Genomic DNA, 14,637 nt, shown 5'->3' on the forward strand with positions numbered 1-14,637 from the left:
ATCCGGCTGGTTTTTTGGCGCCGCCGCTGCTGCTGCCGCCTCCTCTCCTCCGCCTCCTCCTCCTCAGCCCGAGCTGATTTCGGTCGGGCTTGCTGGTGCAGCTATGGCGGAGCCTGCAGAGAAGATGTACCGGGCCGAGTACGCCAAGAGCGGCCGGGCTTCTTGCAAGAAATGCGGCGACAACATCGCCAAGGACTCGCTCCGCCTGGCCATCATGGTGCAGGTACTTCGCCCGACCAGCCGCCGCGGGCTCCGGGCAGCCCCGCCGCGCCACGTTGCTTGCAGAGGCGCAGGTGCCTTTGTAGGTGCGCCTCCAGGGTTGCTCTGGCGCCGCCGCCCCTCCGCCCTTTGTTTCTGGCAGCAGCCAGATGGAGCAGCAGCCTTCCGGGGTCCGATCAACCCGGCCATGTGCCGCATGCGGGTTTCGGAGGAGAAGCCGCCCACTTGCACGGCCTCGCTCTTTGCAGGGCGAAGGGGCTTTCCCCGTCGTCGTTCTCCTCCTCCTCCCGCTGCCTCAGAGCAGCTCGGCGTGCAGGTCTAGGTTTAGGCTGCAATCCTAAGCACACTTGCCCGAGAGTAAGCCCCGAGCAACTCAGGGGAGTGGGGCGGCGCCTGGATAAAACGTGGTGAACCGCCCTGGGCTACGTTTACCTGAAGGCAGCTGTATAAAAATAAAGTAACACGCGGCGTAGGATTGCGCCATGGCTTGGTCATCCGCGTGCTCCTCCCTCGGCCACCTCCGGATGGCTAAAGGGGTTGGTTTGGTCACGGCGAGGAAAGCTGCCCCGGAGTGGCCGGTGTCAGCTTTTGTAGCTAAACTCTGTGGGACTTGGTTTAGGTTCAGGGTACACATTGGATCAGGTGCCAGTCCCCCAGTCACATAATGCAGTCACACGTTTTCAAGCTGTACTCCAGAAGCATGAGAACTGGAAACTTAATTGTGCTTTTTATGCAGAGTTTGCCTTGTCTTGGGCAATACTTTGTTGTCGCTTTCATCAGATCTCTGTGGGTACCATTTCTCTCGTTTTGCAAGTATTTATTAAATTTGTGTCATGACCTTCCTTCCAAAGGAGCCCAGGGCAGTAAGTTTAGAATTTTGGCAGAGGTTCTGTGTGTAATGTTTAATACTAGCAACCCCTTTCTCCCTTATTGATGGCCAGTTTACTTCCATAGAAATCAATCAATAACACATAACAAAATATCATGAATAGGCATATATTGATAATACACCAGCTTAGTTTTAACTTCTGAAATGTTGTAACAGCAGTGGTAAAAGATATATGATGAGAAAACTTGTAGAACTTATGTGCTGCGAATTGGCAACACTACTTCTAAATAATTTGCATTTCAATCCTGTGCATGTCTATTCGCCAGAAAGAGCAATTGAGTTCCTGAGACTTACTCCCAGGAAACTTGTCTATAGCAGTGATTCCCAATTCCCCACCCAGGGGTCTGCAGCACCGTTCACGTAACAATAACTACCATAGATTTGTCAACATTTGCAAAAGTCCATGGCTTGGCTTTTGAAAAACAGGGGGTCTGTAGTACTCTGCAGTACTTAGCTAATTGGGAGCCACTGGTCTATAGAATTGCAGCATCACTTACTAAATTTGTTGTTAGTTCTCCAAGAAATATGCCTCAGCACCTTAACATTATAACGCAATAAGGTAGGCTACACTGACTTTAAAACACAACCATTGGTAAGTATTACAAGGTGGTACAAACAGTCGTAATATGAGTAGCCCATAGACAACCTGCATTGAATGCAAGTACAAACTGTCTCCACCAATGCACAAGTATTTCTGTGAACATGTACACTTGTTGATTTGTACAGCAATTACTGTGTACACAGATAAACCTGGTGTATTCACAGGTTGCATACTCACTGAATGTAATGTGTGAACACATCTCATTGTAATGGTATAGCACTAATATTACAATTACTTAAGCATGGTTCAGTGTATGAAGCCTGAGAATTATTCACCAGCTTTGTGCCTGCTCTTTCCGTTTCCCTTTCCCTACTCTGATATGCCGCAGTTCAGTACTTCTGAGGTTTCTTGAATCAGTTTTCTGTTACAGCCAAATTGGGAATCTGTGTTTTAATGTCTGACTGCAAACATGAGTTTTCTAGTCTGGGTGCATGACAGGAGCTTCCCCTCTGCTCTGGAATTATAGGCTGAGCTTGCAGTTTTAAGAGGACATGGCTTTTTGGCCCAAGGAGGCTCTGGATTATCATCATGTTAAATCAGTGTTTCAAAGCCTGATCAAGCCAATTTGACAGCTGAGATTATGCAACAAGAACTGAAAGGTATGAAGGCATACCTAAGTGGCAATGACTCAGACTTCTGTTAAAAGAAAAAGTTGTAGCTAAAAATAGATTGCTCACATGCTGCTGTGGGTAACAAAAGATTTAGGTCATGCAGGAATAACTGTCTTGGAAACAAGTCTGTTAAGATAATGCCTAGTAAACCAAATAATTCAAGTGAACAGGCAGGCATAGATCAACAGCAAACAAGTGAACTTTCTCCAGCAGAAAGACATGTCTGCTCACAAGCCTTTCCCAACTGGAAAAGCATCCAGATAGAGGTCCCTTGGTTTCAGATTTCTTACTCCACTCAAAAGACAATGTTCAAAGATTGTCTTCCGCTATGACTTTAGTGGCTACAATTATTCATAAATCAGACATGGAAAGCATTTCTCTTGGAAGGTTCAGAGACCTCTGTCAACATACAGAGCACTGTATAAACATTTGGAAAATGATAGAAATTCAATTAGCATACGCTGGGTAATCCTCAAAGACTTTTATAGTATTCAAAATTTAAAAATAATTCTTGTTTATTAATTCCTTAAATAATTACTCTGCACAAGCGCTTGGGACCAACAAGTTATTCTAAGTTTTGTAATCCCAATGTTATTTTGATGGGTTCTGCTCCTCCTCTAGTGAGGAAAAGATGCTTGGCAACTGTTCACTGTCTCCCAGAAACCCCTAGCTCATTTTACATTTTTCCCTTTTATATTAACTACATCAGTGGTTGGGGGAATGTTTCAGAACTCATGCTAGTTAACAGAGTATGGTTCTTAAACTGCCTTCTTTTAAAAAAAATGGTCTGATGTGCAGTGGTTAGAGTGTTTGACTAGAACCTGAGAGACAATGGTTTGAATCCCCACTCGACCATGGAGCTCACCTGAGTATCCAACACCAGGTTTAAGGATCACCACAAACCAAGAACGTGGCCCTTTAGGGGGAAGCGTAACCCCATCACAGATACAGTGAACCCATCAGATCCCTGTTGTGAGTAACTGATCCCCTAGTCAGCAGGACTTTTGTATTAAATGGATTTTGTTCTCACACATCTAGTTCCTTGCTTTTGTTTGGAACTTGCTGCCATGGAAAAGTTGTGCAGCAGCACCTCCAGTAAGACGATAGACAAAGAGCAAACCATCAGAAGCCAAGAAGAAAACATAGCTTCATATTGTGGTTTGCACAGAGCAAGACAAACCATAAAACATGGTTTGAACATAACATTAAGTCAAGGACTGGAGAGGAAGGAAGTAGGAACTCCTGGACCGGTATGTGATATTAAGAAGGGGGTGAATTATACGAAAGTATATGTTCTGTGAGGGGCACAAGGTCCAAGTCCATTAGGAATTAAACATCAAAAGCAGCAACTTCAGTTGTACAGTACTGGGAAGCAAGTAGGCAGCCAGTGGAAAAACATTCAGTTGTTTAAATAAGATGGCCTTCTGCAGCTAATATAGTGCAAAGTGCACAGCTTTGTTTCTTGTTAAGAGATTACTGAGGCTGAGTGAGAGCTTTTTCAAAGGATTTGCAGAAGGTCTCTTTCAGCTCCTTCAAAATAAGAAGAGGAGGAGGAGGAAAAGTTAGGGAGAGGAATACTTTTTCATCTGCTGTACCTTTTATATTACCATGATCTGAATAGATTTGCCTTGGATTCTAAGGCCTAGAATATGACCCAGAATCCTCTGCAGTGTGCAGTTGCAAGGCAGGTCTGGGTTTCCACAGCAGAAACATCAGTGTAGCTGAAGATACGGAGTTGAATCCAAAATTCCCATGAGCAGAGCTCCACTCGCACAATTCTCTCACTGAAGAAGTGGAAGTGTTTTGGGTTCTTTGGTCCAATTCCTCCTTCCTGTCCCTGTGTAGTTATTCCAGAAGGTTAAGGGCTCTCTGGAACAGGCGTCAGCAAACTTTCAGCAGGGGGCTGGTCCACTGTCCCTCAGACCCTGTGGGGGGCTGGACTATATATTGAAAATGTATATATATATGAACGAATTCCTATGCCCCACAAATAACCCAGAGATGCATTTTAAATAAAAGGATGCATTCTACTCATGTAGAAACATGCTGGTTCCTGGACCGTCCGTGGGCCGGATTTAGAAGGCAATTGAGCCAGATCTGGCCCCCCGGGCCTTAGTTTGCCTACCCATGCTCTAGAATAATGTGGGAGGTGGCCCTGGGGCAGCAGCAGGAAGGGGCATTGGCAAAACCTGCATCGTTCATCTTCCTCCAGTGAGAGCATATGTTGGCTCTCAGTTCAGGAGATAATTTTGGATTCAGTTCAGGAGATAATTTTGGAATCTTGCAACCCTATAACTGCAGTAGCTTGTAATTAGAAGTATTTTACAACTGTTGTATTGAAATGACTTGGTTACACATTCCCCACCCCTCCCTTTTAAGAGACTTCCGGTGTTATCAGCAAGGGCTTTGTTGCTTTTGTGAGAGATGGACAGCATTTTCTTTGCCAAGATCATTAGCCATTAGTGAGTAATAGCTTTTGTTGTTGTTGTTTAGTCGTTTAGTCGTGTCCGACTCTTCGTGACCTCATGGACCAGAGCACGCCAGGCACCTCTGTCCTCCACTACCTCCCGCAGTTTGGTCAAACTCATGCTGGTAACCTCGAAAACACTATCCAACCATCTCGTCCTCTGTCGCCCCCTTCTCCTTGTGCCCTCCATCTTTCCCAGCATCAGTGTCTTCTCCAGGGAGTCTTCTCTTCTCATGAGGTGGCCAAAGTACTGGAGCCTCAGCTTCACGATCTGTCCTTCCAGTGAGCACTCAGGGCTGATTTCCTTAAGAATGGATGCGTTTGATCTTCTTGCAGTCCATGGGACTCTCAAGAGTCTTCTCCAGCACCATAATTCAAAGGCATCAATTCTTCGGCGATCAGCCTTCTTTATGGTCCAGCTCTCACTTCCATACATCACTACTGGGAAAACCATGGCTTTAACTATACGGACCTTTGTTGGCAAGGTGACGTCTCTACTTCTCAAGATGCTGTCTAGGCCTGTCATTGCCCTTCTCCCAAGAAGCAGGCGTCTTTTAATTTCGTGGCTGCTGTCACCATCTGCATTGATCATGGAGCCCAAGAAAGTAAAATCTCTCACTGCCTCCATTTCTTCCCCTTCTATTTGCCAGGAGGTGATGGGACCAGTGGCCATGATCTTCGTTTTTTTGATGTTGAGCTTCAGACCATATTTTGCGCTCTCCTCTTTCACCCTCAATAAAAGGTTCTTTAATTCCTCCTCACTTTCTGCCATCAAGGTTGTGTCATCTGCATATCTGAGGTTGTTGATATTGTTGATAAGAAGCTGATGATCTGAGCCACAGTCAGCTCCAGGTCTTGTTTTTGCTGACTGTATAGAGCTTCTCCATCTTTGGCTGCAGAGAATATAATCAATCTGATTTCGATGCTGCCCATCTGGTGATGTCCACGTGTAGAGTCGTCTCTTGTGTTGTTGGAAAAGCGTGTTTGTGATGACCAGCTTATTCTCTTGACAGAACTCTATTAGCCTTTGCCCTGCTTCATTTTGCTCTCCAAGGCCAAACTTGCCAGTTGTTCCTTTTATCTCTTGATTCCCTACTTTAGCATTCCAATCCCCTATAATGAGAAGAACATCCTTCTTTGGTGTCACTTCTATAAGGTGTTGTAAGTCCTCATAGAATTGGTCAATTTCAGTTTCTTCAGCACCAGTAGTTGGTGCATAAACTTGGATTACTGTTATGTTAAAAGGTCTGCCTTGGATTCGTATCGAGATCATTCTATCATTTTTGAGATTGCATCCCAGTACTGCTTTCGCCACTCTTTTGTTGACTATGAGGGCCACTCCATTTCTTTTGCGGGTTTCTTGCCCACAGTAGTAGATGTGATGGTCATCCGAACTGAATTCGCCCATTCCCGTCCATTTTAGTTCACTGATGCCCAGGATGTCAATATTTATTCTTGCCATCTCATTTTTGAGTAATAGCTTAGGTCAGGAAAACATCCACTATAAGAGTTGGAGGGTGTTTCCTGATAACATTGAGCAGCCATCCTCATTTGTTTGCACAGCAGCATTTCCTCTTTTTCCATATTGCAGTTGTCAGTGTAGGAAATGCAATAGTCAGAACTGGTAGCTTCCTGGGAACACTGGTATGAGGAAGGCATTAGTAACCAATTTCACCTATTCAGAAACAAACAAGCTAGGGAGAAAAGAGAATTACTCAGAATTAGGTAGTAAAACTTTTACTCAGAGAGTAGACCTGTTGAAAGTAATGGATGTAAGTCAGTCAGTCATGTCTATTAATTTCAGGTGGTCTGCTCTGAATATGACAAATGTTGGGAAAAACTCTTAGTGTTCAATTTGCATTGTTCATTGTTAGAGCATCTTCTTTGAATAATGAAGGTCTAAGTTTCAATTCCTAGCATCTCCCAAGAATCCTGAAATCCTGAGGAACCACTGCCAGTCAGTGTAAATGGACCAAGTGTGTGTCTCGGTATAACACACCTTCTTATAATCCTATGTTATTCATTTATTTATATGAGGAAGAACTATAGCTCAGTGCATTTAGAAGGTATCTCCAGGTAGGTTTAGGAATGTGCCCTCTCATACAGTATTGAGCTCTTAGTCAGATCAATGGTCTGACTTATGAGGAAGCTTCCTATGTTCCTGTATAACAGATACAGTACTCCAAAACAGTGTTTGAAATTCCCCAGGTGCCAGGCACATTTTGCAACTGGTGCAGGTCCAATTGCAACCATGTGGAGATCTCTGGATGGCAGGTTGGCAACAGACATCTCCATCTGGCTGGCCCCTCCAGTTTTCTTAAGCAGAAGAGCTTATTTATTGCATTTATATCCCACCTTTTCCTCCAAGGAGTACATGGTTTATCCCCCTCCTTGTGAGGTAGGTTAAGAGCCTGGCCCAGGGTCACCCAGTGAGGTTCATGTCTGAGTGGGGATTTGAATCCTGATTTCTCAGGTTCCAGTCCCACACTCTTTGCCACCACACCACACTGGCTTCCTAGAGTACTTCTGCTGTGAGGCAGCTATATAAATTAAGTAGTTAAATTATTATGGGGAAAGCAAAAAGCAACTTGGAGAAGGATCTGAAATATTTTCCTTGACACTTGAATTGGTTTTATTCCATATTGTTTTATTTGATGTTTTAATGTGTTATAAACTGCTTTGATATTTTTTTCTTTGAAATATAAAGCGGTATAGAAATTAATAATAATAGTAGTAATTTTCATTGGGGGGGAAAGGTGCCTAGACATCCCAGTGTGGTGACCACAACCTAGCTTTAAGGTGCCATTTGGCTATTAGCTTATAGATATATCTGAGCTTCTAACACAGCTCCAAAATGTCGCTGATACGCATTCAAATTAGAAAAAAAGATGTACAATAAAAATCACATGCATTATAAATTATGGACCCATGAGGTGATTTCCCCAAACTGCGCACACCTGGCTTCCTAAGGACGTGGTCACAAAAGACGGAGCCCCGTTCGCAACATGAGCAGAACGCAACCCACGACTGTGCATGCACGGGTCGCGATTCGCGTCTGCACATGCGTGAGCGGCGAAACCCAGAAGTAACCCTTTCCGGTACTTCCGGGTCGCCACAGGACACAACTTGAAAACGCGCAACCTGAAGCAAACGTAACAAGAGGCATGACTATAATTGGGAGCTTCGTGTGTATCCCTGATTTGTTCCTTTGCAAGTGGGTCTCTCTGACAGTAAACCCCACTGGGATCGGCTACACTAGGGAGTTCCCCATTGGGAAACTGGGGGGGCCTGTGAGCCTCTTGGGAGGTTCTGCTTTCAGAAAATACCGTTCAGCAGTTTGGGACTGACTGCTCGTCTTTGAGGTTGTCCTGTGATGTTTGGTGACTGACAGGTGGGTCTCCCCAACCACCTATTACAATTTCTGGGGCCCTGAGTGAGTTTGCATCAGAATGGTATTGAGTGGGGTGTCAGTTTCAACTCAACCTTGTTGGATTGGAGTAGGGCCTTGAAGCACGAGAGGTACTGCCTGCTTTGTGAGCCTTTACCTGAGGACATTTAACGTTCTGAAGAGGCCGCTGCTCACGTTTCAGCTTTTAGAGCGTTTAGGATTACTTGGTAATAATGATGGGAGGTTGCGCTACGTTCTGCTCTGCCGTTCACAATACTTCAGGCGCTTCATGAAAAAACCCTAGCATCTGCTGTCTGGAGTCATTTATCAACTAAATGAGATTACATTCCTGTGTGAAGCATTTCAAGGGCGTCAGTAGAAGACAGGGTATTTCATAGGGCTTCAGGCTTCTTCTTTTTTTGGTTTTGAACTTTATTCTGGTCATGCACGGCATATTTCTGACTCCAGTTACTCTGCTCTAATCTGTGTTCTTGATACCTGAGAGCTTCAACATGTCTGCACCCATCTCCCAAGCCAATGCCATTTTTTGAATACCCTGAAATGCATTAACCTCTTCCTGCCACCTTTTATCTACCTGTTCCCAGACCTAAAAGTAAGATTGAATTGTGGAGAATGTTTAATTTAATTCAATATTTATTTTGACCATTTTTATGCCACCTAATTACTATAGCCTTTTAAGTAGCGTAGAAGGGGACTCACTCCAATAAGACTAAAAATGAGCTTAAATTAAGAATTCCTGGAGTGGTTTAACAATCAGTCCCTCTTCCTAGGGAACTCTGGGAAATGTAGTTCTGTGAGCGGAATGGGGGTCTCCTAACAACTCTCAGCACCCTTAACAGACTACAGTTCCTAGGGTTCTTTGGGGGCAAGCCATGGCTGTTTAAAGTGGCATAATACTGCTTTAAGGTGTAGCTGTGGCCTGAATGTGGCCAGGATAGTAACTAAACAGCCTCTGCAGTGCTTTGGTAAAATGATGAAGGATGGAGGGGTGATGCTCTGGGAGGGGGTGAGGTTATAAAATACATTATAAGCTGGGCCAGAATTACATTGGGTTCCTACACACACACACACACACACACACACACCCCAAATGGGATAGCCATGTTCATATTTGAGTTTCTTCCTCTCCTTTTCTTATTCTTGCCATTCTTTTCTTCTTAGTCCCCCATGTTTGATGGCAAAGTACCCCACTGGCACCACTTCTCCTGTTTCTGGAAGCGGGCTCGACTGGTGTCCCACACCGACGTGGTCGGCTTCTCGGAACTGCGATGGGAAGATCAGGAGAAAATTAAGAAGTCCATAGAAAGTGGTGGCGCCGGAACAGGTAGGCAAATATTTAGTGACTCTCGAAAGAGATAGCCGCTTGCTGTATGAGCCCAGATATCAAGCAGCTTTGGGCAAATTGGGTTCCCAGGCTTGTGGGCTAGTTGCTGCCCCAGATGCGTGGAAGGTGTCCTGGATGCAAGGAGACCGGCTGTAAATAAGAATCAGCCTCCCATGTAGTTGCCATGGACATTTGCAAGTTTTCAGCTTGAGGACTGGAGAAAATGGTTTTTGCTCTCACCACCTGGAATCTTCTTTATCCCCGTGCAAATGGGGATTGACTAGTTGCAGTTCGGCCTCTCTCTCTTTTCAGGCATAGATACTGAATTGGGCTCCAGGGTTAGATTTAACCCATGTTCACTACACAGAGGTCCATGCAGGGAAATGCTAGACATTTATCTAATATCTATATCTATATCTATCTATATTGTTTGTTTTCCAGGCAAAGGTGACCAAGAGGGAGGTGGCAAAAGTGATAAAAGTTTAAATGATTTTGCCGCAGAATATGCAAAGTCCAACAGAAGCACCTGCAAAGGCTGTGATCAGAAGATAGAAAAGGTAAAATAGGTGTGCAATTCTGTGTCTCTGTAATATGAGTTATAGCACTCGTAATGTATAAATCCTTTTCGGGAAGGGCCATAGCTCGGTCTCTGAGCATCTGCTTTGCATGTAGAAGGTCCCAAGTTCAGTCCTGGCATCTCCAGGTAGAGCTGGGAATGTCCCAAGTCTGAACCATGAAGAGCTGCTGCCAGCCAGTGTAGGCATTACTGAGCTGGATGTACTAATGATCCCACTCTAAATAAAGCAGGTTCCAATCTTCCTGTACTGTGGAGGGTTAAGAAATTCTCTAGAATAATGTGGCTGGGGGCTAAAGGGGGAATTGGCAAAAATTGCCTCCTTTCAGAGCATAATCTGTAGTTGTGGACCTTTCTGCACGAATTAGAGGCACTGATTAATTTAATTAATAGGGGGGAAATTAATGAGATTTCTCTCTCCAAAATGCTTCATTCTTGTCTTTTAATATACATATTTTTCCTCAACCTTCTGTCAATATCTCATGCAACCTTTTACAATCTTGTAGTGCTCACGTGTTTAAGTATAAGAGCTGACTTAGCCACTATAGTGTGAATTCGTGTATAAAATTATCTGGCCTTTTTGCACATAACGGTAAACCGAACTATGGCTTACTGTGAACATGCAAGCATGCTGGTGCCGGGAGAGAACATCCTGGCCAGTTTTGCAGCTCATGGTTTGTTTCGAGCAAGACAGACTAGATGGAATCTACACACAAATAAAAAACGCTGTGAAAATGTGTTTTTAAAAAAAGTTTTGAAGAAGAAAATACATTGAATTTGCCATAGCTCACTGTCACCATCTAGTGTCACATTTGTATATTGCACTTTACAGGACACTTAAAATATTTTATTTGCAGCTGTATAGCTGAGTCCCCAGTGTGGCAGTATCAGGACTGGGGGAGGAATGAAGGAGATTCCAGCATGCTTGCTTGTTCACAGCAAGCCATAGTTTGGCTTACGTGAAGCCAATAACACAGACAGTTGTATGGTCTCACTCATTTATTTAATCCGCCCTCCCTTCTCCCACTCTCTCCTGCAGGGTCAAATCAGGATTTCAAAGAAAATGGTGCATCCCGAAAAGCCCCAGTTGGGGATGATAGACAACTGGTACCACCCAGCCTGTTTCGTCAGCCGCAGAGCAGATCTGGGGTTTCTTGCCTCTTTTAGTGCCTCTCAGCTGTTAGGCTTTGGGCTCCTGAATGCTGAAGATAAAGAGACTCTGAAAAAGCAGCTGCCTGCAGTGAAGAATGAAGGGTATGTTGAGTATGCCAAAAGAAGGCAGGGTTTCTGTTGACGCAGCAGTAGCTCAGACAATTGTGAGTCAAGCATAGTAATGCCAGAAACTTTAAAAGGTCTTTCTTCAGTTTTCCGCTCCCCGGAGGGAGGGTGTTCAGAGAGCTGCCAAGAGACAGCTCAGGCAGGGGGCTTGGCTAGTCTTAACCTTCCTTGCGAGACAAGTTGCTCAGACTGAAGTCCTGTCATTTGACCTTCTTGGTTCATGGAGTTACCTGGTCCTGCTGGGCTGCTCATCAGCAAGGTGGCACTTCATAGTCGCAGATAACAGGCTGCCCGTTGTGCTGCCCCAATGGCACAGGGAGTAAGGTGTATTGACTAAGCTGCAATGGTTGCTTGTGTGAAGCCCTTAACAGGGTCTCCTTTGGTACAGTGGGAGTGCCTCCAAGCATAAGATAGACTTGCGCAACGTGGGACCGGTGTTTCTCAAACTTGGGTCCCCAACATTGTTGGACTTCAAATCCCATCATCCCTGACCACTGGTGCTGCTAGCTAGTGTTGATGGGAGTTGTTGTCCAGCTGAGGATCCAAGTTTGAGAAACATAGCTGTCGGGGCTAATCCAGATTTCCTTTCGTCCCTCTCTTCTTTCCCCTGGAAACCCGATCTCTGCCACGGAAGTGGAGCAAATGTCAACTGGGGTTTCCCCCCATTTGCTCTGATTTAGTGTTAAAGAGTTGGGTTTTCCAGGGAAAGCTGTGGGGCAAACAGAAGACCTTTCGGACTCATGCCTAGAAAGCATGGGGCAAACAGAAAACCACTCACATCCATGCTTTCTAGGCACGGGATAATTGGAAGTGTGGACAAATGCTAAATACCCAACTTCTAGCTGAGGCTGTTCAGACCTCTGCAGCTCATGAAAAATATATACAGTGGACACTCGGGTTGCGAATGTGATCTCTGCAGGATACACATTTGCAACCCGCAGCATTCGCAACCCACGTCTGCGCAGGTGCAGGTTGCGATTCGGTGCTTCTGCGCAGGCGCAAAGCGCGATTTAGCACTTCTGCACAGGTGCGACTGCGGAAACCTGGAAGCAACCCATTCCGGTGCTTCCAGGTTTTGGCAGTCCGCAACCCAGAAAAAACGCAACCTGAAGCGGACGCAACATGAGGTATGACTGTACAAGCCTTACTTCAACACTTGGATGGTATTGTGAGCCAGACAAAGCACCCAGCCCCTCTTAGGAAAGTCGCTTCTATGCCATGTTTACACTCGTCAGCTATTGCTTGCAACCAAGGGATCAGATTTGCATGCTTTCTTCCCGTGTCTATTTTGAGGCTGCTGCTTTGTCTCACACCCAGAGCAGCATAGGAAACTGAAGCTGGATAAATGATTTGCTCTGGCAACTGAGCCTAATCATGGAGGCTTTGACTATGCAAAAGCTTCCGGGGTGGGGGGCTTTTGCTTCCATTTTCAAAGGAGATAATTTTTCATTAATGCTCCTGCACCCCTTCCATAATGAAATATTTGCATTTGCTTGCCAGGTTACTACAGAAGCACAGAACGGTGCTAGAATCATGGTGGAAAATAACTTCGCTTGGTGTCAGTGCTAAAAGCAGCTTCATTTGTCATCGCGTTGCTAGTTTGAAATCACTTAGATTCTTGGTTTCTGTACATGCAGTCATGTAAAAAGTTCACATGCAGCAGAGACATATCTAGGTCTTCAAAAATGGCTGGACTTTCAAGAAGCTTTCTCATTTAATAGGCAGACCTTTGCACCCGAAGACCAAACAAGGCACTGTGGCGCAGTTCAGTCGCTTCCTTTTCATTCCTAGGGGAAGGGACCAGAGGTTGAGTCATAGGGCATCTGCTTTGCATGCAGAAGGTCCCCTGTTCATTCCCATTGTCTCCAGGTAGGGCGAGAAGACCTCATGACCTTTTGGCAAGAGTGTGGTGAAAATGATCAAGGGAAATGCTTTGATTTCAGTAGTGGGAAAGAGGCTGCAGTCTTAGTGCCATTGGTATTAAGTGGGGAACCTAAGACTCTCCAGATGTGGTTAGTCTATAACTCCCATCATCCCTGAAAATTGACTGCCTTGGCTGGGCCTGAAGGGAGAGGGAGTCCAACAGCATCTGGAATGCTGCAGTTTCCCCATCCCTGCTGTAGAGCATCAAGATAGCTGAGGAGAAAGATACCTTTTAAATGGCCATTCAGCTAATGCTTTGAGGAAGGGGTAGGTAAGATGGGCTTTCTTTGTTCAGAAAGCTGGTTGCAAGGTGTTCTAGGACTGCAATCTGGGGCTGGAGACAGAAGTCCCAAGCACTTGACCAATCTCTAAGCTCAAAGTAGGAAAGGGAGGGCCCCCCAGCACAGGAACAGAGAGAAGAGGAAACTCTCTACAGTTCAATGTTTCTGTGATCTGGTGTGGTGTTTTCAGTTAACAACATTTAACCAATTTTCCATTTAGCTCAATGTATCTCAAAGTGCTAAACCATTTCTGGGCACTTTTCAGTTTCATGATTTGCATTTTGATGATTGGGATACTTGAAACAGATCTCACAGATACGTGTAAAAGCCGCAAAGAAAGGAAGGGGAAAGCCTATGCCAAATATACAGTCCATCATAACGGGCGAAGGAAGACGTCGTGACACCCGGGGCGGGCGTCGCTACGTAGGGCGCATGTGCAGCGTCACTATGTACAATGCATGTGCCGTACATAGCGATGCCGCACATGCGCTGTATAGCAGTTTGTCGCCGCTCCAGCCGCGAACGGAGGATCCTGGCACCGTCGGGCGCTGGAGCAGCACTATACAGCGCATGTGCAGTGTTGCTACGTGCAGCGCATGCGTGCTACGCCACACATGCGCTGTACTTAGCGGTTTGGCGCCAGGAATCCTCTGCTCGCTGCTGCAGCCGTGAATGGAGGATCCTCCACATGCGGCTGCGACTTGTCACCCCTGCAGACATGGAACCCAGGGCGTTCCGCCCCCCCCCCCCCCGTTGCGACGCCACTGCATCATAAACTGGTGCTGCCCAAGAACTAGTAAATGGAGCTGATGGGCGAACTTTTGAGTAACTACTGACGTGAGTTTTCTTTCTCCTCCAGGAAGAGAAAAGGAGATGAGGTGGATGCCAACGTGGTCTCAAAAAAGAAACCAAAAAAGGAGAAAGAAAAACAGTCTAAACAGGAGAAGTTGCTGAAGGTGCGTTTCTCAGTGACTTCTCAATTTGCTTCTCACTGACTAAACACTCTTAAACTACCTTCTGTGGGGGAATTCAAAAGCAGTGTGGACGTATGGAATAAAAGT

The 14,637-nt window shown here is 45.4% G+C and overlaps 1 protein-coding gene across 1 annotated transcript in view; it reads left to right on the forward strand.

The window, feature by feature from the left end:
- PARP1 (poly(ADP-ribose) polymerase 1) overlaps positions 1-14,637 on the forward strand; it is a 38,550-nt gene continuing 23,913 nt past the window's right edge. The window contains exons 1-5 of the mRNA XM_053383020.1: positions 1-223; positions 9,358-9,520; positions 9,962-10,077; positions 11,134-11,348; positions 14,436-14,532. Coding sequence (XP_053238995.1) covers positions 104-223; positions 9,358-9,520; positions 9,962-10,077; positions 11,134-11,348; positions 14,436-14,532 — 711 coding nt within the window. The 5' untranslated portion in view covers positions 1-103. The remainder of the gene's footprint in view (positions 224-9,357; positions 9,521-9,961; positions 10,078-11,133; positions 11,349-14,435; positions 14,533-14,637) is intronic.

This window comes from Podarcis raffonei, chromosome 3 (genome assembly GCF_027172205.1).
Source record: "Podarcis raffonei isolate rPodRaf1 chromosome 3, rPodRaf1.pri, whole genome shotgun sequence".
NCBI classification, from domain to species: domain Eukaryota; kingdom Metazoa; phylum Chordata; class Lepidosauria; order Squamata; family Lacertidae; genus Podarcis; species Podarcis raffonei.